Genomic DNA, 21,621 nt, shown 5'->3' on the forward strand with positions numbered 1-21,621 from the left:
GCCCACCCTCATGGCCGGGCCGGGCATCGCCGCTCCATCCTGCCCGTATGGGGCAGCAGCGGCTCCGGGGAGCCAGCTGTGTCCCCACGACGTGGAAAGGGAAGGAAGGGCCGGAAAAAGGAGAGGAAGAGGAGCAGGGAGAGGAAGCGCCGCCTCAGCGCAGCCTCCCGCCCTCAGCGCGGCCCCGCCCCTTCCGGCCGCCCCCGCGCGCCGCGATGACGCACTTCCTCCCGCCAGCCCCGCTCCCCCGCCCCCGGCCCGGAGGTGCCGCCGCCATTTTGCCGCTCTCTCGCTGCCGCTCTCCGGGCGCGGCGGCTGCGGCCGGACGAGCGATTTTTAAGGAGCTTTAACCCGCTCGGGGCCCCGCGCCCCAGCCCGCTTTGAACGCGCCATGTCCGGAGAGGGAACCGCCGGCGACCAGGTGAGGCGGGGCAGGGTGAGCGCAGGCCGCGCCCTGAGGGAGCGGGGCGGTGTGGGCTCGGTGAGGGCGGGCGTGCGGCGGGGCCCAGCGGAGCGCGGCCCTGAGCCCGGCCGGGCTCCCCTGCCCCGCTGGCCGTCGGAGGAGCTCCGTGTGCTCCGTAGGCGGGCGGGGAGCGGAGCTGGCCCGGCCCGGGCGGTGATGAGCCCGGAGCTCCGGCTCTCAGGCCCAGCCGGACAATGGGCGGCCCGGTCACGGTCCCGGTCCCGGTCGGCCGTGGCCGCTGAAGGCAGCGCACTCCGGGAGCGAATCGCAGCTCGGACGGGCTGTTTACAGAGGCAGCTTGCGGTGTTATGTAAAGCGAGCGTTGGCCGAACTCAGGCGTTTCATGGCGAAGGCCTCCAACGACACCTTCAGAATAAAGCATTGCTAAAATACGCTTAATCCTTAAACTAGAAACGATAAACACGCGTTTGCTTGATAAAGGGTTTTCTTACAGTACAGCGCTCGTCTCGTTTAGTAGGGAGCTAAATTAAAAGCCCAGAAGTGCCAGCTCAGCATGAGGAAGAACTGCTTTAGGTTCAGCGTTGCAGAGCCCTGGATCGGCTGCCCAGGGAGGGCGCGGAATTTCCTCTCTGGACGCATCCCAATCCCACCTGGACCCTTTCCTGTGTCACCTACTCCAGCAGGTGACCTTGCCTGGGCAGCAGGGTTGGACTAGGGGATCTCCAGAGGTCCCTTCCAAACCTCATCCTTCTGGGATTCTGTGAAATAGCTGCAGTTTGGTTGTTTTTTGTTGGTTTTGTTGTTTCGTTGTTTTTTTTGGGTTTTTTTGTTGTTTTTTTTTTAATAGGCTAAAGTCCGTATTTACTCTAATCTCTTAATTTATAGAGAGCTACCGCAGTGTTGTATGTCACCTTTTTAAATCTAGTGTTACTATGAACGATTTCTGATTTACTGGCAGAGTTTCTCCAAAATGGCTTTTTTTAGTAGTTGGGATTATGTTTAAAATCTGTATCAGTTGGAGGGGTGGGGATGAAAATTCCTGATTGAGGGAAGAATTATTGATAACAGCCACATGGGAAGAGTTATTGATAACAGCCACGTGTCTTAGCCTTTAGAAATACTTAAAATCAAGCCGATGCCTTAGTTGCTTCTTGAAGTGGCTTTTTCTTTGTAGAATGTTAGTTTCTTACCAAACTGGTGAATTTCTGTATGCCTGTGCCTTATACCCCTAAAGGATGGAGTGTCAATTTTATCTATAAGCTCACTATTTTGGTGGATGGGGTGGGTATAGGAAATGTGATGCTCAGAGTGTAAAATACTCAGGATATGCCTGGTTAGGGTCATGCCCCAACATTCCCTGTGTGCTCCAGGCTGCTCAGTGTGCTTGGAGTGTGTTTGGGCATCCTGCAGGATGGTTCCCTTCATCATGAGATGCATGGCTGCAGAGAAGTAAGAATGTGCCACAGCAAAATGTTGTTAGTGCTGGTGTGTGGCATGTTCCAGGTTTCATCTCCCCACTCCAGAATGTTTTCAGGAATACTTTGATGTTTCATGGCTCAGTTAAGCTGTTTGTTGAAAGGGCACGTGTGTTTCTACAGCTTGTAAAGTGTTACTATTTAACTGCAGTCCTGCTGACTTTAGACTTTATTCTTTTGCAAGGGAGGATTTGATAAGCAAAAGGTTGAGTTACTTGGTCTTTGGGCCATAATCAGGTTCCTTTTTTTTGCCCATTATTATTTCTGTGTTCATGTTGAGTGCACTTAGATTAAAAAAACCTGCTCATTCATATAGGTTGGGTTAATTTTTATGTTTTTATTTCTACTGCTCCATCCTCCTGATGAAGGCTTGTGGATTCTGATTTGCTGGAGGGAGGAGCAGCAGAGCCTGGGGCACCCTCACTGCAGCTGCTCTGGGCCAGCCTGGTGCTGGATGAAAGGCCTGGAGTTACCTGCACAGGGTTCTGGCTGTGCCTGCCTGTAGAAACTGAGGCTGGCATTGCAACCTTAGGCCAGGCTTAGCTGCAGGAGTTGTTACTGTGTGACAGGAGCCTCTCCTGTGTTATGTAGTTGTCTCCTCATTGTGTTACTGTAGAGCAAGCTGGAGCAGGAGGACAGAGAAATGCAATGCAGCCACAACTCTTGGAGTGTATTTAAATTCTTGCTCTGTGCTGCGCCCAGATTAGTCCTAAAGAACCAGCTGGATCATGTGAGGACTTCAAATCCATCAGGCCTCTGCCAGATTTCTCCCGAGGCCTCATGGTGTTGAACAAAGCAGAATTTCCAGGCTCAGTTTCTGGAATAGCAAGCACTCAGCCTGTCTGTGTCACAGAAATGCACTTTTGTAGACTGAAGGGCTGCTGCATCTGCCACTGTTTGCCAGAAAATTCCATGGCAGGCTCTGCCCAGGGTTACAAAAAGCCCATGCTTGCACCTCTGCATGTCTGGACATGTTTGTGCTCCTCTGTGTGCACATCCAGTTTCGTGTCAGTCACGGTGCTTGTTTCATGGGCTTGGTGACAAAACCTCCATTCCCCACTTAATAAATGCTTGCCAGGCATCACCTGCATCTGATGCTCACATAACATTTGCTTTGCCCCTGCCTTAGTTACCTTCCAGTCTTTTAAGGTTACAACATGCATTTCACACTCCCAGTTAGAGTTTCTAAGATGCTACCCCAGTCTGAGATGCATTTTTTATGTTCCATGAATATGGATCTGTGGAAAAAAAAAATGTCTGTATTGTCTCTGTGACTATAAAAATACCTCAAAACCAGTTTGTTCTGGTTTCTTCAGGTACTTTTGTCCCTTTTGATTCCTTCCTCTCTTTGTCATGTGTCTGTTTGATGTGGTACATCATGAAAGTTTCTGCATGCTCAAGACAGTAGTAAATGTTGTAAAGTTGCAGTTAACTTCAGTTTAATATTTTAAAAATAGATGTCACTGAGTGCAGTGCTGAAAGAAGACTTTCCTTGCAGGATTGTGTGGGTTTAACATCACAGGAGGAGCCATTCTAGAGAAAGCTCTTTAAGAGTAGACACAATAAGTGCAAGTATTGCTGAAGGAAAGCTCCTGAGTTTGTAATGCAGTGCTTTATTTACAACTGTGTAAAAACTGTCATTTAGGTGTATTTCCAGAGTCAGTAAGTTCCAGGTATGCAAATAAGAAGTTCAAGTGAAAAATGTGTCAGTGCAACATTTGGGAAATAGTCCTGTGAGGGAAGAATGGTAATCATTACTAATCTAAAATTTCAATTTCTCTGGAGTTTTGAGCCCAGATGATGTTGGGATGGGGCAGTACTTACAAAAGTTCCTTTTTTGGTCAAGATGAATATCCTGGGCTGTGTCTGCTCCAGCCTTAAAGGACACATTTTTTTTCCAAGTGGTTTAGTGTAGAATAGAAGAAATCAAGGCATTAAAAACATTTAAGAAAGTGCAAGTGTTGCTAAGCTGAAACTACAGTTCCCCCAGTGAAGGGTTGTGTTACTGAGGAAAGGGTTTTAAAACTTGTTCTTCTCTGCACATGCAGCTTTAAATAAGCTTAAAGGGAAAAAAGCCTTAGACTAAACCAACCTGTAAATTTAGCAAACTGAACAACTACCAATGCTTGTCAAGTTAATATAATGGATGTTAATATATTTGAAATTCCATTCACAGTTCAGGCTGTGCTGAAGTGTGCCAAACCAGCAAACTGGCTGTGTCTGAATGGCCAGAAAGCTCCTTTTGGCTATTAAAGCAATTTGACTAAAGTAGCCATTACAATTCCTGCCATTTTGTATCCAACAGCTCCTCCTGTTGATGTTAAACCCACACAATCCTGCAAGAAAAATCTGCTTTGGTTTGTAGAAGTTCTTATTTCATCATTAATGGTAGTTTTTAGAGCATCTTGAGCTGGCCACTCCCTGGATGTAGCAGGTGTTGTAAACACATTTATTTACTTTCCACTGCAGAGGATCCTTTTGTGGAAACAGGAGGATACCTTAAACTACTGGATGTATTTAGTTTTGCAAACAATATGAAGGTATTTAGGTATTTTCTTAGACACTTTGGTTGGAATCATGACGATTTATTTGAGAGGCTTGAGGAAACCGTTGATTTTAGGAATATAATATAAACCAAGAATATTCCCTTGGAGATGATTGATAAATAAGCAAATACTAAAAGTGGACTTTATTTCCTCTGGTTTTGTTCCCTCAGGCATCCTTTATGACTTCAGAATTGGATTTTGTGGAGTTGATGGATTTTGTGGGAAGGAGCTACTAGATCCCTTCCTAGAAATGTGGGTTTAGGTCTCTTGAGATTTTGGAAAGATCTTTTTATACTTCTAGTATCTGTGAGACTTCAGTTCTATTGCTGTTTGGCAGTGTATAAATAATGAAAGGGTAGTTGTGAGCTGGACTAGGTGGTGGTAATCTGTAGAAAAGCCTAAGAGCTGAAATAATTCCATGACCTTCAGAGAGTTGCTCATGGGATAGGATCCTGATGATATAGAGATCTATTGCACAGACTTAACAAAAGCAGAGGGAAAAAGGGTTTTTACAGTCTGTGTGAAAGAAAAGTTAAAGCCAAGACAAGTTAAAAGCCAGTATCTGGTTAGGTTCAGCTGGATAGTGTTTCAGCTGGTCTAAGTTGAGGCTGCTGGAGTCCTGAATGGTTTTGTGTCCTTTTTGCTGCATCTGATCCCGAAACCAGGAGATTGAACTATTAGAAAGTTAATCCCTTTTCCAACAGGATTATTTTTCTGCTGATTAAACTCCCTGAAGTGGTTTGCTACAGGATGAGCTTCCCTGGAAATGCTTATCTAGGGGCAGGATAATGGCAGTGAACACCCAGGAATTCCATGTTCCCAGTTTGGATATTGGCTGTTGTGCAAGCACTGCAATGAGAAATACATAATTTCAGTGTGCCCTTGAACTGTGATAGCAGCAGCTGCAAGCACAAATTGCAGTTAACATCAACTCTCAAAACTGGGATCACATTTTTCCTGCCTGTGCTTGAGAGTCAGGCTCGTGGTTCCATTTTGCTGTGTGTTGCTGTAGGTGTTGGTCCTCACAACGGGTGTTTGTTCACACACCCAGCTCTGGAAAAATGTTCAGAAAATCCCGAGTGTTGATTCCTGCAGGGTGTTAGGAGTGGTTATTTGGGAAGATGCAGTGAGGCCCCATCTGTGCTTTGCCTGCAGTGCAGTGTCCTGAGATGTCTGGAGGTGCACAGGGACAGCACAGGGACTGCTCCCTGAGCTCACCTAAGGTACAGCAAGTGCCGGCAGTCCGGTTCAAAACTGATCCTCAGAGTTATTTTCCATTCTGTACAGTGCCTGTCTTTTGTCTTCTACAACTGAATGGGGAACTTCATCTGCTGCTGCTGAACAATTATTTACCAACTTAAAAAAATCAGTCCTTTTGATTTTCCAGTAAAATAATTGTGCTTCTTGCACAGTTTGATTCGTGTATCAAATACATAAAATTAATGTAGGATTGCTGTGGTTGTGCATCTTATCCCCATCTGTTTTTTTCCTGAGCTCTTTCTGCCTTTCTGAGTTTGAGTTTATGACCTTGTATCTGCCTAGATGAATGAAATTCCTGGAAGTCTTAACATGAGATGAATATTTTTGTGTCACCTGGAAAGATTTGAGGAAACACAATTTAGCTACTGATGTAATAGCTGAAAGGTGCCTCAGTGGCCCATTCTGTTTAATATTGTTTAAAAGTCAGTACTTAGAGGGCAGGACCTTGTGCTTTTGTAGGTGGGGTCCTTTTGTTGTAGCAGACATTAATGGTGCATCTGCCAGACCCTTCTGTCTCATGTACCCAGAATAATTTATTTGAGACAAGTAAATTTCCCTCTGATGTTGGTGTATTGGAATTAATGCTTCATTGAATAAGCAGCATTTCAGTTTTGGGTCACCTGGAGGGGTAGCTTACAGAAATAGTTTTTAAATGCAGAAATTTCAGCTGCAGTGCTGCTTCTGGAAGCTGAATAATGTTTATGCATGTCAATTGGGAAGAAATAAAACCACCAGATCATTTTATAGTGTTTTACATCTTAAGCCAAATTTTGATGGACTTAGGAATGTAAAACTATTCATATGGCACTTTATAAATTTACTATTTCAGAGTTGACAGCTTAGTGCTACTTTGATTTTTTAATCAAATTAATTTTATAATAGTTTAATGTGGGATTTGATGTTTGCCTTCCAAGCTACCCTGCTTTGCATTAGTGTTAAGAATTGCTTGAAAAGTGAATCAAAAGAAGTAATGGTGTTTAGCCTCCTATAAAGCTCAGCTACTGATTTTTTTTCTTTTTCCTTTATTGTATATCTGCAATATCAGATATGTCCATTTAACAGTTCTGCAATATTTTTGAACCTTTTCCCATTTTATAAGTAGTTTTATTAAGTGATGTATTTAAAGGGATATGCTTTGAATTATATCCTGCTAGTGGCACTGACACAAAAACTGGTGATGCTGAAAAATATTCAGAACTAGTGTAGTTACCTTCTGCTTCTCATTTATTCAGAACTAGTGTAGCAAACTCCTTGAAATAATCTTCTAGCAAATGACAGAATTTGGTTGTTTGGGGTTTTTTTAGAATTTTCTGCAAGTTTTAGAATTTATTTTTTTATAAATCAGTCACACTGCACGGTACATTAGAGATGAATATTTTTAATTATGTAGTGAAATTATAAAATTTCACCAGCAAGGTCTTACAGTGATGATTTAGGGGTTACTATTGTTACATCTCACAGAGGCAAGGATTTAGTTGGTGTGGTTTTTGTATTGCTCTTACCTGCCTAAAATCAGCCAGGTTTTCAAAGTTAGTAACTGCTTTGGAGTGCAGGTCAGAACAATATTTCAGGCTTAACTAATAAACTTCAGTTCATTTAGGGTTGTAACAAGCATGTATTTTAAGGGTGTCTGTATGTGATCTTCACACTGTAATTTTTTATTCTACTTGTGCTAACAGTGTTAGGTCTAGGGGAAAAAAGCCCTGAAAATCATAAAGCAAGTTATTTCCAAAAGTGTTTGAAAGTAACGGCGTTAAAAAGTTTGCAGTCAGTTTGGTACAGCTTTTAGCCTGAAAAAAACCTTTTAAACTTCAATCAGAATGTCTGAGTGTTTTTAAAAAAAGGTGATGTTAGGGCCAAAACTACAGGAGAGCATCTGTAGGGTTGAGAGGTCAGAAAGTGAGCAAAGGAATTGTGCTTGGATAGTGTGTATGTGTTTCTGCTGAACATCATCTCCTGGTTTGCTTGTTAAACCTGTGATACCCAATACCTTCTGTTCTCCAAGTCCACAATGACTCCTGGATAAACTGGCTTTGTTTGCCTGAGCGCTGTGATAGAAATAATGAGCTGAATTTATTTTTTACATCTTAAAGTTGCAGGTTGGTAAAAATGTTTAAAATTCATAGTGCAGTAAATATTCCAGCAAAGTCAAATTTGTTTTCGTGTTTTAGAGACATTGAGTTGGTTTAGTCTAACATCTTGGTCGATGTCCATAACATGTAGAACTTGTGCTAAATGTGCATTATCTTCCTGGGACAACTTCTTTTCCAGCTGAATTCCAGTTTAGAAACTGCATTTTAAAATATTCCACTGTTGAAATGTGTTCTTTTGCTTGACTGTGTAGGTGGGACAGAACTTTTCAAACGCTGCTTGTGATCTCTTATGTCTTCTTTTTAATTTTTCTAGACTGCTGAATATGTCCCTGAAAAAGTGAAGAAAGCTGAAAAGAAACTAGAAGAAAATCCATATGACCTTGACGCTTGGAGCATTCTCATTCGAGAGGCACAGGTTTAGTGATATAGGATTACATTTCCTTATCTATGGTCCACTCACACTATTTGGTTCTGGAGTAAAATCAGCATATTCATTGACATGAATCATAATACTGTAAATGCTGTTTTGATTTTCAATTTTTAGAATCAGCCTATAGACAAAGCACGGAAGACCTATGAACGCCTTGTTGCCCAGTTCCCCAGTTCTGGCAGATTCTGGAAACTGTACATTGAAGCAGAGGTTAATATTTTTACATTTTTTCTTACATAACATTTCATAGGATTTTAAGTTTCTATTTTTATAAGCATGAATAAGATAGGCACATAATATCTAGGGGAAAGGGGATTTTAAATATGCCTTGCCTTTATTTTGTAAAATAGGTACAAAGGAATGATTAAAATGAATTCTAAAGTATTGGGTCTTTCATGAGTTGATGATTGTTGCATTATGGAATTGCAACAACATTAAAACTGTTTCAATGGTATTGGAGTGCTTTAGCCTTTTATTTGCTTGTCGTGTCAATTTATTGCCTCCCGTGTCATTTACTTAGAGAATTTTTTTTTATTTACACATACAAACTTATTTGAGTGACTTTCTCTGAATATTTGGTTCTTTTATTTATTTATTTTTTTTTGCTTTCTTAGGGAATTGAATGTTTCTGTGAACAGTGTTTGCAGGGAGGGTGTGGGGATGGAAGCTAATTTCTGGAATGAAAATGCATTAGCCCAACTCAATAGCTTTTAAAAATCCCAACAAATTGTGATTGTTTCCATAACTGGGTAAGACTTATCACTAGGTGCATTGGTCACTGAACTGTCTCTAATGACATGCCATGAAATTCCCTGTATAATCATGGGGGGGTGGTGGTGGTGTTCATTTTGGTTTGAGTCCTTTCTGTAGCTGATATTTATTACTAATACACATGGTTTCTGTGGGCATCCTCTGGCTGCACATCTTCCTTGAGACAGATTTTCTATATGCTAAACTTCAGGGGTGGGGACCTGTGTTCTGTAGATGAGAAATGAGCTCTCTTTTTCTTCCATTTGCTGTGAAATTTCATTGCATAGTTATCATATCTTATTTTACATTCAATTACTTATCCAGAAATGTCTGGCAGTAAATTTTGAAGATAGAGAAAATTGGGATCATGGGAATCGAGCAGAATTTTTTATATTGCAGCTCATAGAAAGATGCTACAGTGCAAAATAGTGAGTGCCATCTAAATTGAATGCTACCAAATTAAATATCTGGAGTTTTCACTATCCTGTTTGTAGCAGTAGTTAGAATGTTGATGTTTATTCATGTTTGGGAGATTGCAAATGGACTAACATACAAATACAAGTTTTTCCTTTTCGAACCCTGCAGCCAAATCCATTAGTACACGAGTACCCTGAAATTTTTGCTACAGGTTCTAGTTTTTAGAATCTAATCTTATTTCATCATTTCATTAAATTGCCTGATTTCTGCACTTTTTTAAAACCTTTACCTTTCTCATGCCTCAAATTTAAGGGTTGAGTAAGGTTCAGAAAGCCAGTACCACACTGTGCATCCTTCAGCAGAAAGTCCTGTTGTCAGTGTGAAGCTCCCTGTCTTAAACCACGTTCAGAGATGAACTGACAGACATCACCTCCCCTAATTTATAATTAAGACTATTTAGAAACCTTAACAGTGGCAAACTTGGAACAGTCTAGGGCAGAGTTTTTTACCTGTTCCATCAAGGAGAGCAGATCAGCACCTCAGCAGTTAGGGGTACCAGGGAACACAAGGTAACTCTGAGAGGGAAAGAATTCTCATAACCTTCACTAGTTCTTGTGTGTGTGCTTATTAATACACTTCAAATATTAGAGAAATGGAATATAGAGTTCTGTAGTTCAAAACAAAAATGGGAACTGTGGATTTCTGGTAGAGGCTACAGCTGAAGAGGGTTGTATTTGAAAGAAATGTAAGAAGGTAGTTTTCAGAAATTTATCTTTTATCTTAACAGCCAAATTTTTAAAATCTCAGTTATGACTTAATTTTCAACTTTCCTGTTTACAGTGACATGTTCCAACTGACAGTGGCCAATTTCCAAACAAAGCAATATGCTTTTCTCTGTTTTTTTAAAGCATATGTGAGCATACATAGCTGTAAGTTGAAATAACTTATTTCCAAATTCCTCTCTAAAAACAGATATGCTCACACAATTGGGCACCATTGTCAGTGTTGTTTTCAGTTGCATATCATTTGTGCAGTCCATCTGGGTGAATTCAAATCAAAATGCTTTATCAAATGTTCTTTAAACCCAGTGGTTAAATTAAAGACTTCAGTTAATTTTTGAAGGCTGAGTGGAGGAATTCTGTTCAGGCTTCTTTTTATTGCAGCCTTAAGTTTTGCAAGGAATATGAGGAAAGTATTTTCAAAAGCTCTTTTCCTTGGCAATTTTAGTAGTCTCCTCCTGCTAGAAAACTTTTCTTGGGCTGTTTAGAAGTATATAACTTTCTAGCCATGCCTTAGTTAAATAAACCCATGGTAGATCTCCAGCACTGCTTTCAATTTACTTTTGCTGCCTCATTATTGAAATCTGAAACTTGTAAAATCTTCAGTCATCTGTTACCTGCATTTCCTCTGATGTCAAAAAAGGATTTTACTCTTTAACATGAAAACGTTTTCTCTTTGCATCCCAGAAAGACAGAAAGAGAGAGGGAAGTGGGGGTTCTTTTCTGCCAGGTTGTCTTTCACTAGAGAATTTTGCCCTCTGCAAGACATAAATCAGAGCTCAAAAATGTTCCTTAGTTGTGATGTATTGCAAGATGAGCCAGGGTGAGGGTTATGAAAAGGGCCTTACAAAAAAAGAAATTAGCCCTTACACAGCTGTACTCTCAAAGTTGTTAGAAGGCTTCAAATTCCCCTTTGTCTGACTTAACAAATGTGTTCTCTTTAGTCACTTCCAGTCTTCAGTAGGAATTATTGATAAACTATCTGCACAAAAAGTGCATGTGCCAGTTCTTTCTGTAATGTATAACTTGTAAGTGCAGGCCTTGCTGCTGTGATTGCCTCTGGGTTTTATGGCTGTGTTTGTTCAGCTTGCTGACTGTTGTGCTTTCTGTGTGTGACTGTGTTCCCTGGTGGAATATAGTGGGGAGCAGTGCTCAGCACTCAGTGTTCATCCAGCTCACCACACCTGGTGCACAGAGCATGCTCAAGTAACCAAATACTTCACATTGAGCATTTTGTGTGCCAAGCACTGGTTTAGATGCTCTGCTCTCTGCATTGTGACTGGTTAGGTAGGCAGTAGAACATGGAGATTAGTTAGGAAGAGCATGCTTTGACAGTTTGTTAATGGGAATTACACTATTAAAGTTGAAATTGTTGAAACAAGTTTGGATTCTTGCACTGGTTCTTATTTCTTCTGACCTTCAAAGAAGAATTGCAGGACTTAGAAATGATATAAGTGGATGAAACAACTCCCAGTTCACAGCTGGTTTTGGGTCATAATATTTGAACATCTAAGTAGAGTTTTGGATTTGATAAGTGTTTAAGCAAGCAAAATAGTTAACTTTATAAACTGCATCTCTTAAAATTTAGGAAGTGGAACAGTAGTGCTATTCTTCCCAAACTCTTATTTTCTCTAGCTACTTAAAGCACACTTTTCTTCTGATAACCTTTCTCATAAAAACCTCCTCTCAGAAACTTGACTCTGTTGAATGGCAGTTGTATAAAGGAGTGCCTAAGTGTCAGCCCCACTGTGCCATAACATTAAATCCATAGATCACACGCTCTGGACTCTAGCCTGCTCTGCTGATGTGCTGTGTCTCCCTGGGTAAGTTATTTAACCTGTTCTTTAACAGTTACCTACCTACCTCACAGGGTTGTTGTGAGGCTGCTCTAGTGATTAAAGTGCTTTTGGCACCTGCCTAAAAGGTGCTACAGAAATGTGCAAATAAATCCAGTTTAATACCCTGTGATCCCATAGGCCCACCTGTCTGTTGCTGTTTCCTTTGTCACTTTGATTGAACCATCTTTTAGATACAGAAAGACCTGATAATGCTTTTCATGCTCATGAAAGAACATTTACTTTACCAGTCTCCTAAATCTCAGTAGTTCTGAAGCTTTTGAAGTTGCCTTTTTTTCCTCTGCTAGTTTCCTTTGAGAAATCACCAGGTTGAAAATCTTCTTAGGCACATTTATTAAACTGTATTCACATACTATCAACATTTTTTTTTTATGATTAAGGAATTTTTAGTTCTAGTTACTCTGAATGGAAACTTTCCTCTGTAATTGTCCTGAATGCTTCAGGCCAGTTCACACCACAGCCTTTACCTTTATATCCTGGTCACTTTGAACATTGTTAATAGGGGTTGAAAGGTTGCCATAATTAAAGACATAAAAATCAGATCCAGAAAACAGTTGTGACAAGTAGCCCAAGTCTAGAAACAATAAATACAAAGCTGGTAACATACATGTAAAAGGTTTGGCTGTTAATATGTATTTTTTTGTCTTGAGAATTTTGCAAGACTCCTGTGTTATTGCTTGTCCTAAAGAAATGCAACCAGATACATTTGTTTAGATAACTTCTATTTCATATGGACATTTTGAATTTTAAATGTCTTGGTAACAAACAGATGCTGTTTGAGGCATCTCACATGCAGGGGGTGGGACCACAGCTTAGGGTTGATTGTTTTGCATTTCATCATATGCAATACATCAGTAGCTTTAATCCATGTAATTAATTCACACTGGTGTGGATACTAGTCAGAATGTATCATTTAACATACCTGTATATGAAAAATGTAAATAAAACCATTTAGAAAAATGATTGTTTTTGTTTAAAATGTCTGTGTTTTTTCAAAGCATTTTCTTCCCCTGTTTTACTTTAGTCTGGTTATGAAAGGAGAATGTTGTACCTATCACCAAAATTACTCTGCTTGGGGAAAAATGGGAACTGCCTTCTGTCAGGATGAAGTTGGAGTGATCAGAAGTCAAAGTAGAATAGGTTTCTTGCCTGAGATTCTGTTTAGTGGTACTTTCAACTGAATATATTGTGTGTATCACCTGCTGATCTTAGTGAATTTCTTAATGGAAGGCATCCCCATGATAATCCAAGCCCACCCCACTAGCCAGCCACATTTCTCATGGTAATCTCCTGCTTTGAGAAACTGCTGTACAGGTGCTCTGTACAAATACCCACACTGCACAGTCTTGACTGCCTCAGTCTAAGATTTTCAATCTTTTTTACAACTGTATTATTTATGATCTTTTCTTATTCATGTGTGGACTTGTTCCATTCCTGTTAATAAATGTTGTTCTGTCTGTGTGATTATTGTAGACTTGCACTAGAAGGTGAATGCACCTTTTTCCTGTCTCTTCTGCTCCAAGTGTCAATACAGGTGTGTCTACATCTTGCATAGTTCCCCTGCTCCTACAAGCTGTGTAATATCAGAAAATTGCCCACATACTGACATTTGTAGTTGGGGAAGATGCATGCAGTACAACACTAGTGGGTTTTTTCATAATTCTATTTGCTGTATTTGATCATTAAAAATACTATGGGGAAGCTTTAGGACATTTTTGAAGTGGAAGGGCTGCCTAATGAAGAGATTACTCTGAACCCTCTTCTGTAGTGTGTTGCTATTTACACGTGAATAAACACAAACTACTTCCTGTTCTGTTGTATTCTTTCCATGTGGGGCAACAGAAATATCTCCCTGTTAGCTGTGCTAGCTGTGTGCTCTTGTTCACAACACTTCTGAAGTCTCACTTCAGGTGTGTGTTTTCTTCTGTTGAAGTCATTTGTTGATTCTTTGATATTTTGAGGGGGGAATCTGAGTGTCAGGTCAGGCACGAACTTGGGCTTCTTATGTCAGAACCTGAAAGAACCAGAAGTAAAACCAGGTTTCTTGTGTATGCTGTATTTGCTATGGATTGGTTCTCCATCTGCCTGGGAGAGGGAAACTGGAATTGTAATCTTTTGATTCTTTTCTACATCTCTTCCAGCTGCCAGCTGGTTGAGTTTCCTGATCTTTATTCAGATTTTGAGAAACATGATGATTGAGAGAACACTTTCTGTTAAACCTTCTCTGCTAGTGCTACTACATAAAATATTGTGTGCTGCAGAATGTCTTTACAGACTGTGGGAAGGCTTTGAGTCATAGCTGGGATGAAATCCAGTGGCTTTTCTTAGCTGGAAGCTCTGTGGAAGCAAGTCCTTCCTCATGGCATTCCTGTGTCCTCCTTGCACCAGTGATCTTCATTTACAAGAGTGCATTGGGTTTCCTCCTTGTTTTATTCTTGATTTTTCTCACCAGTGGCCTCAGAATGATAGGTGCTCCATATCCAGTGACAGTTTTGGATTTCTGCAATGGCATGTGTACCTAACATCCTGTGATTTTTTTTTTTCTTGTTTCTTACATAAAGCAATTCAAAAGTGAGAAGAAATATCCGCTGGTCCATAACTGTGTAACATTGCACAGGTAGCATTTGCTTTGTGCACATTATGTACATGTAGTTAACTACAAATGAGGAAATTTTAATTTGTAATTAAATAATTATTAGAAATTATTCTATTATTTCTATAGAATTTTTCTTATTCTGTTATTTCTAATAAGCTGAGTAATTTCAGTCTGATCTCTAGTGGGGTTTAGCTGGTTTGGTAATGACAAATATAGTACAAAAGCATGGGAGCATTTCTGGGTTCATTGGAACATCATAAATGTAACATTTTGAGGATAGGCAGATAAGTAGAAAGATGTTCTTTTTTAATTGAGTTTGTGCACAGTTTTCAGTAATAACTTCTTTAGAGTGGGGTCCTGTTGCATCTTGAGACAAGACCTCACTGTTAATCTGAAGTGTGAACAGCTGGGCTGTCCGTATTCCCTTAAAAGCAGATTGGACAAGCCCCGTGCCAGGGGCTGTGCATTAATCTTAAATTGCCCCATTTCATTGAGCACACAGGGCTGATCTGTTGGCAGGTGCTGCACCCAGTGCTCTTGTAGATTGCTGGGCTCAAGGCTTTCAGAGCTGTAACATCTCTGACATCCTCCAAAAGGAGAAGAGTTAGTGCACTGAGGATGTGTGCTAATTTTACTTGTGCTTTCACCCTGGCTCTGATTATCAGCAAAGCAGCTTGTACATATGTTTAAATTACCTAGTTTTTTATCCTTAATTCAAACTATTCCTCTCAATCAGCTAATTTGGGAAGTTTAATATTGTGATGGAGGATAAAGTGTGTTACCTCCTTTGATTCCTATAATATATCTGGATGAAACTTTGAGATTCTAATGAGGACAAGATACTCAGTCCAGTTCTTTATGCTTTGCATTAGTGCTTGAAATAGAGAGTCAGAAATAACCAGTGTGTGAAACTAGAACAAGAGATGACTGTACATTCTTGCTATAAACAACTGATGTTTCTGTACTGGTTTTTGTGAGAATGAATACATTGCTTAAAATACATTTCAGGTCTTACATTTGGACTAAAATAATGCCTAGTTGTTCAATTTATATTATTTTCTATGTCCAGACTGCAACAAAGTCAACTTCCTTTAGCTGTTGTTCACCCTCAAAGTATGGGTTTTCAAACACAGTTTTTACTGTTTAAACAAAATTAAAATGAACTCTCATTTTGAAATTTAGATTTGCAGAAATGGGGTGGCAGATGTATAGTTGTATATTTGCTGTTCTGCAGATAAAACAGATATGAAGTTAGCCTGTTAGCTAACTTCATTGTGTTCAGTGGAGCTGCATTTAAACATCAAACTCTTAATTTAGGATTTTGATTATTTTAATTTTTATGGTTAAGTGCAGACTTACTATAGGTTCTATGCCTGTGGATTCCTGAGGAATCTCTCAGACTATGCATATGCATCCTTGTTTGTGTGTGTTTGTGTATGTTTAGATTATAAGGTCACACAGCATAATGTTCTTTTTAAATCATAGAGTAGGATAGGAGTGGGTGAGCTTATCAGTGCAAATTGTCTACAGGTAATTTACTCACGCTACCTAAAAGTGTATAGGTACTTAGAAAAATAATGTATGTAGAATATATTTCGAATTTCAGTGAAAAGGATTTTATTATCTGCAGCTTCAGCCTGGGTGCAAACACATGCCTTGGTGCTGTGTGTGGAGGAGTGGGAAGATAGAGCTGGATTTCCTCTTCATTTTTGTTGTCTTCATCCCAGTATTGGCCTGCCTTTTCTCCATTCTTACCTACCCCTCACAGTCCTGTGCTTGTGTGTTTTTATGGGCAGATGCAGTAGTGTAAGAATTGTCACTCAGTGTAAGAATTGTCAATCTCAGCTCTTGCTGGATACTGGATCGTGCAATGTGGGCTTGCAGTTCATCTTTCAGATGCTGAGGAGGCCCAGGAGGCCTTGGCAAGAAGCTGTCACTGCACAGCTCAGACGTGTTCTTGCAGTGCCACAATTGTGCTGACCATTTGAGATGGGGCAGCAAGGGCACTGGGGGGGAGATTCCCTAGTATTGAAATGGAACTGATTTGATCAAAAAGATCTCAAATTAATCCCCTACAGACTATTTAACATTGCAGTTACTGCAGAAAAAAATCTGGTATTCTTGCTATCTCTAAATTATGCTTATGCAGTTGCATAGCTGCTGGTTAGTAATGGTATTGCATTTGTAAAGTGTGCAAGTACATTTAACAGCCTGTGATGAGCACAGTATTGTAGGAACAGTTCTGAATTAATTTCTTTTAAACTCCCTGAGACATGGTTTAGTTAGTCTCTGTAGGTTACTCTTTCATGTTGGATCACAGAAAATTGTATTACAGCATGCAGGAGCTTGAGGTCCAAGCAGCCTTGCTATTGATGTTAATGCAACAGGGGCTAGAATGATGGGAATTTAATATATATATAGGCTTGCTGCTACTTAGAGGTGTTAAGCATTTCTAATATACAATTCATACAAGCTGAACATGAGTGACAGTGAATAAGTTCACAAAAAATTGCTTTTGTAATACATTTGCTTTTGGAAGCTTAGCTTGCAGTTTTCCTTCCACCAGCTTTGTCAACTGAGCCCTTCTCAAGATTTTCCCACGGCACTGCAGTAATGAACAGTTTTAGTTCCCAGCAGTGGGCTTTGGAAGTGTCCCTGCACAGCCTGCCAGTGCAGCCAGGTTCCTCCATGAGGAAACATTTCCTTCCTAGCACATCAGAGCAGCAGGCCCTACACTGAGAGCCTTAGTCTGGCAGGGTTCATTTCACTGGGGGAATTTTGTCATTCTGGTCCTGACTGACTGTGCCTTGGGGAATTTGAGGTTCTGTCTAGTTGAAGGATTGTGCTCAATATTCTTACTCCTTGTGATGATGGCCAATGGTTAGATAAAAAGTGACTAGGAGAAAGTGCAGTCCATTTATAATGAAAAACATAAAGTTCAAATGGACTGGTTCTAAATAGACAGGGATAAATGTTTAAAAGCACACATAGATGCCCTGGAAAACCCTACTAGCTATTTAAGGATTTATTTTTTGTAAAAATGCACTCTTAAAATAGTCTCAAATGCATGACTTGTTGGTCCAAGTCACCCAAAGAAGTGCAGTGGGTGCAAGCTAAATGCAGAGCAGGGTCCCCATCCCTACTGCACCCACTAAGAAAGAAATTGCTGCCCTGGTGCCTTACTTGCCCATGATTGTATCCACCAGTTACCATTCCCCAGGGCAATATTATCAATAATTGTAGCTCAAGTGAAATTCTGCACAGAAATCCTTGAGCAGGATGGGCAGGCACCCCAGTATCTCCTACTGATAAAATATCAGTGCTTGTAAGGCTGAGCAGGAAACAGACTGTATGATTTATTGTTACAGGATAAAAATTTAAGTTCTCCCACACAAGGTGTGACTAAACTTAATTCAGGCCTCACTTTTTTTTTTTTGGGGGGGGGGGGGTGGGAATTCAATTTCAGATTGATACACAAAAGCACATGCTTTTTTGTATGTGTACAGGATGGGTGTTAGAAATACTGTAGAACTTTAAAATTAGCTGGCTTGAATTCAGGAATATTTTTTCTGGCACTAAGTAAATGGAGGTAAGTTTCGTGCTAGTGGGTCTTAGCTGTTAAAAAAATCACTGTTGCATTATTGGCTATTTACAAAAGAAAAAAGGCACAAAGTTAGAGATGACATAAGTATGTCATTGGACTGATGCTCCCAAGGTTTGGGTTTACCCCTAGAAAAGTTGTGAATAAGGTCAGCTGTGGTTTTTTTTTTTTGTAATTTGTCAGTGAGAAAAGCACTGGTGTTTTCAAATAATTAAGTTTGATAATTCTGGTTGATCTTCTCTCTGACTCAATTGAAGACCCAGCACTGAGGAGGTGTCCTTAGACTTCCAGCAGTCTGGCATTTCTGCACAAGCTTCACAGTCAAACATTTTTCACTGCTCCTGGAGTGTGCCTTTGTGCCTGCAATGCACCCAAATGTTGAGCACCTGCTGAGTTGCTGCAGCTGCTTGAACCCTGTGCTGGTGGCTGTGTTTGCCTCCCAGGCTGGCAGAGTTGCTGTAACTGTCTAGAAAATGCTGGTTTTCAGTCAGTACTGGAAGTCAGTTCTCAGGTGCTGCCTGACTCAGTCCATCCCAGAGCTTTTGTGGTGATGCTTCACTGTGTTGCTGAGCCTTCAGAATGGATTTTTAAGGCTGCTGCATCACCATGATGACACGTGCCCAGAGTGCTGTGGTATTGACGTGTACTTGGTGTTTTTATATCCAACCTGCTCTTGGCATCCTAGCTTAAAGCAGCAAAATAGAAGAAAAAAGAGCTGTCTTGGGATTTCTGAGATCCCTTATGTGCTTCCATGCAAATTAAATTAGCTAGGAGCCTACATACCATTTTTAACACTAGGCTTTAATTTTCTCTTTGCAGGCATTTGCAGCATTCTATAATGCAAGTGCTCTCTGAATGTATTCTGTATTTACATAAAAATGCACCTAACCTAGGAGTCAAAGTCAAGTCCTGAATCAAATAATTGCCTGCTGTTCATCTACCAAAGAGGCTCTTCTCTGTAGAAGGTTTTAGAACACTTTACCATGGGCTTCTGAATGATCAGCAGAAAAGCCCCAGAATGCTTGGTTAGAGGGGTAGGGGAGAGAAGTATCATACTGAACAGATGTTCTGCTCTCAAAACAGCAGTTCCCTGCTATGTGTCTCATTCTGCATGGCCAGCACTTGGTGCTGATGGGGTGCAGAGGAAAATACACTTTTCTCTGTGAAAAGCAACAAAAAAGAGATTATTAGTACCAAACAGGGCTTCACTGCAAAGAAGCTGTAATTGTTCTGAGTGTTCTCTCGTGGGGGAGCAGAACTGCCAGCAGTATTTGTTTGTTGTGCACTGGTGTCTGTAAAAGTGGCACATTCTGGTCAGGAAGCTGGTGTTCTTTCTAGCATGTGGGTCAAGGCTGACCTTTGGCAAGGCTGGGGATTTGCCTATGCCAGTTTCTCTTCATGACCCCAAAATCAGAAGCTGTAGCTTAAATACATGACCCTAACTCCTGGTATTTCTTCTCCGTATAATGACAGGGGGATAGGTGGGAGGAAGGTGGGAGGTCAGTGGTGTTCCACCTCTCTTGTTTAGGCTACAAGTGAGTTTCTGTACTGCTTTTATGATGGGTTTCTGCATTTCATCTTCCTCCTAAGAGGTGAAATAAGCTGCAAATGCACCTACCTAGGCTGCATGGGAAATGAGTGTTAGCACCACTGTGATACTGAAATCTGCCATCAGAGCAGCTCTTCTCTCTGCTAACCCAACACCAGTGAGTTTCAGATAGCAGCAACATAATGAATTGTCTTTGCAAGTCTTTTGTCTTCTAATGCAGCTGGCTTAAATGGATTTGAATCCTTTAATTCTGATTTATAATTCCTATATACAGAGTGTATAGGAAAAGGCCCATAAGCAGACAGGAACCTCACATAAAGTGTCAGTCATTTGGAGTTGACCTGTAAAATTAAAAGACTTCAATGTAGAGCTATCCCCTCTCACATTTCAGTGGCAATGTCACCTAAGCATGGGCATGTGTGATCTGTGGTTTTATTTTCCAACTTCAGTGCATCTCTGCATAGCCAGTTATTCAAGTGTGAAGTCACTTATTAAGTTATCTAAGCACTAACATCAATTCATAGATTTAAAATAGCTATACAAATATTTTTGTCTTGATCCTGGTTCTTGAATAAGTTCCCATGAAGGAAGTTGAGCAGGCTTAGCTTTAACCTTTGAGGGCATGAAGCTGAAATTTAGGGAAGGAGAAGAGAAACCCACTTCAAAAACTCAACTTGTACAGTGTTTAAGGGGAAAAGCAGTATAGCATTTAAATATTTTAGAAACTTGAGGGGTTTGTAATGCAGTCTCATCAGCTAGGACAGTAATTACACTCAAATTCAACTATTCTGGAAAGAGGATCCAGAATACTTGTGCAGAGCCTATCCATGGAAAGTTTTGGATCAAGTTTTTACCAAAAAGATTTGCATTGTTCATGTAATTATGGATGAGGTTGTTGGTGATCAGTCCAGATTTGGTTGCTCGATATTGAGACCCTGCAGTAAAACTCCTGTCTTGGAGGAAACTGTTTTACCACTGAATGCTGTTTTTATAGTGAAGTCTGTTTTCTCTTCATGGCCAAAAGACAGAAAGCTGGATGTTTATTCTGTGATTGACTCTTCAGATAGAGTCTTTCCAGTATAAATCGTAGATGAGATTTCCCAGTAATTATGATTAGGAATATGCATTTTCAAAAAAGACATGGGGGAATTTCCTTGATTTCTGACAGACATGTGAAAGATTTTTGATGAGGGCAGCTGCCTATATTAGAAAAATAACTTCCCTGAACTTCAGCAGGAAGAAATTCATTAATGGACTACTTCATTCATGTAAACCCAAGCAGCTCAGTCATCATCTGAGGCAGGTTATTATCCTGCTTTAGTAAACGATTGACCTAATCCTGTTAATGATTTCATAGGAAATCCATGGCAAAGCCAGAACCACATCCCTTCCTTTAGAGATTCATTTCATGGCACTGCAGTTGAGTGTGCTTGCTTTGGGATTGGTGGGTTACCTTTGCTGGGGTTTATTTTGTAATGCAATGTACAACATACAACATCTTGTCAGCTGCAAATGGATGCTGGGATGCAGTTGCAGAGAATTGCTTGTGCCTGAGCATTATTCTGCACTATTAACTTGAACATTTCTGATTGATGGTTTCCTGTGATGAGACAGTGGCTCCTGTGGTCAGACATGAGAGCCCTTAGGCACTTTTGGAGGCTGAGGGTCAGTCTAATGGTTTTGAGAACCATTCTCTGGGCCATTTCTGCTACAAATTATTGGAAAATTGCTCTTTATGTTCTAAGAACAGAGGCAAAACATTAAGAACAATTTGTTCTCTGCTAACAGGCCAAGCTGGTCTTGTGCTAATATTATAAGAGTAAGATTATGCTGCATGACATAATT

The 21,621-nt window shown here is 40.5% G+C and overlaps 1 protein-coding gene across 2 annotated transcripts in view; it reads left to right on the forward strand.

Annotated features, from left to right (window-relative positions):
- The first annotated feature begins 243 nt into the window (after nucleotides 1-243).
- CSTF3 (cleavage stimulation factor subunit 3) overlaps nucleotides 244-21,621 on the forward strand; it is a 47,907-nt gene continuing 26,529 nt past the window's right edge. For both annotated transcript variants that reach the window (XM_058026922.1, XM_058026923.1), the window contains exons 1-3: nucleotides 244-421; nucleotides 8,112-8,213; nucleotides 8,343-8,438. In XM_058026922.1, the coding sequence (XP_057882905.1) occupies nucleotides 392-421; nucleotides 8,112-8,213; nucleotides 8,343-8,438 (228 nt within the window). In that variant the 5' untranslated portion in view covers nucleotides 244-391. The remainder of the gene's footprint in view (nucleotides 422-8,111; nucleotides 8,214-8,342; nucleotides 8,439-21,621) is intronic.

The sequence above is a fragment of the Melospiza georgiana genome, chromosome 6 (genome assembly GCF_028018845.1).
Source record: "Melospiza georgiana isolate bMelGeo1 chromosome 6, bMelGeo1.pri, whole genome shotgun sequence".
NCBI lineage: Eukaryota > Metazoa > Chordata > Aves > Passeriformes > Passerellidae > Melospiza > Melospiza georgiana.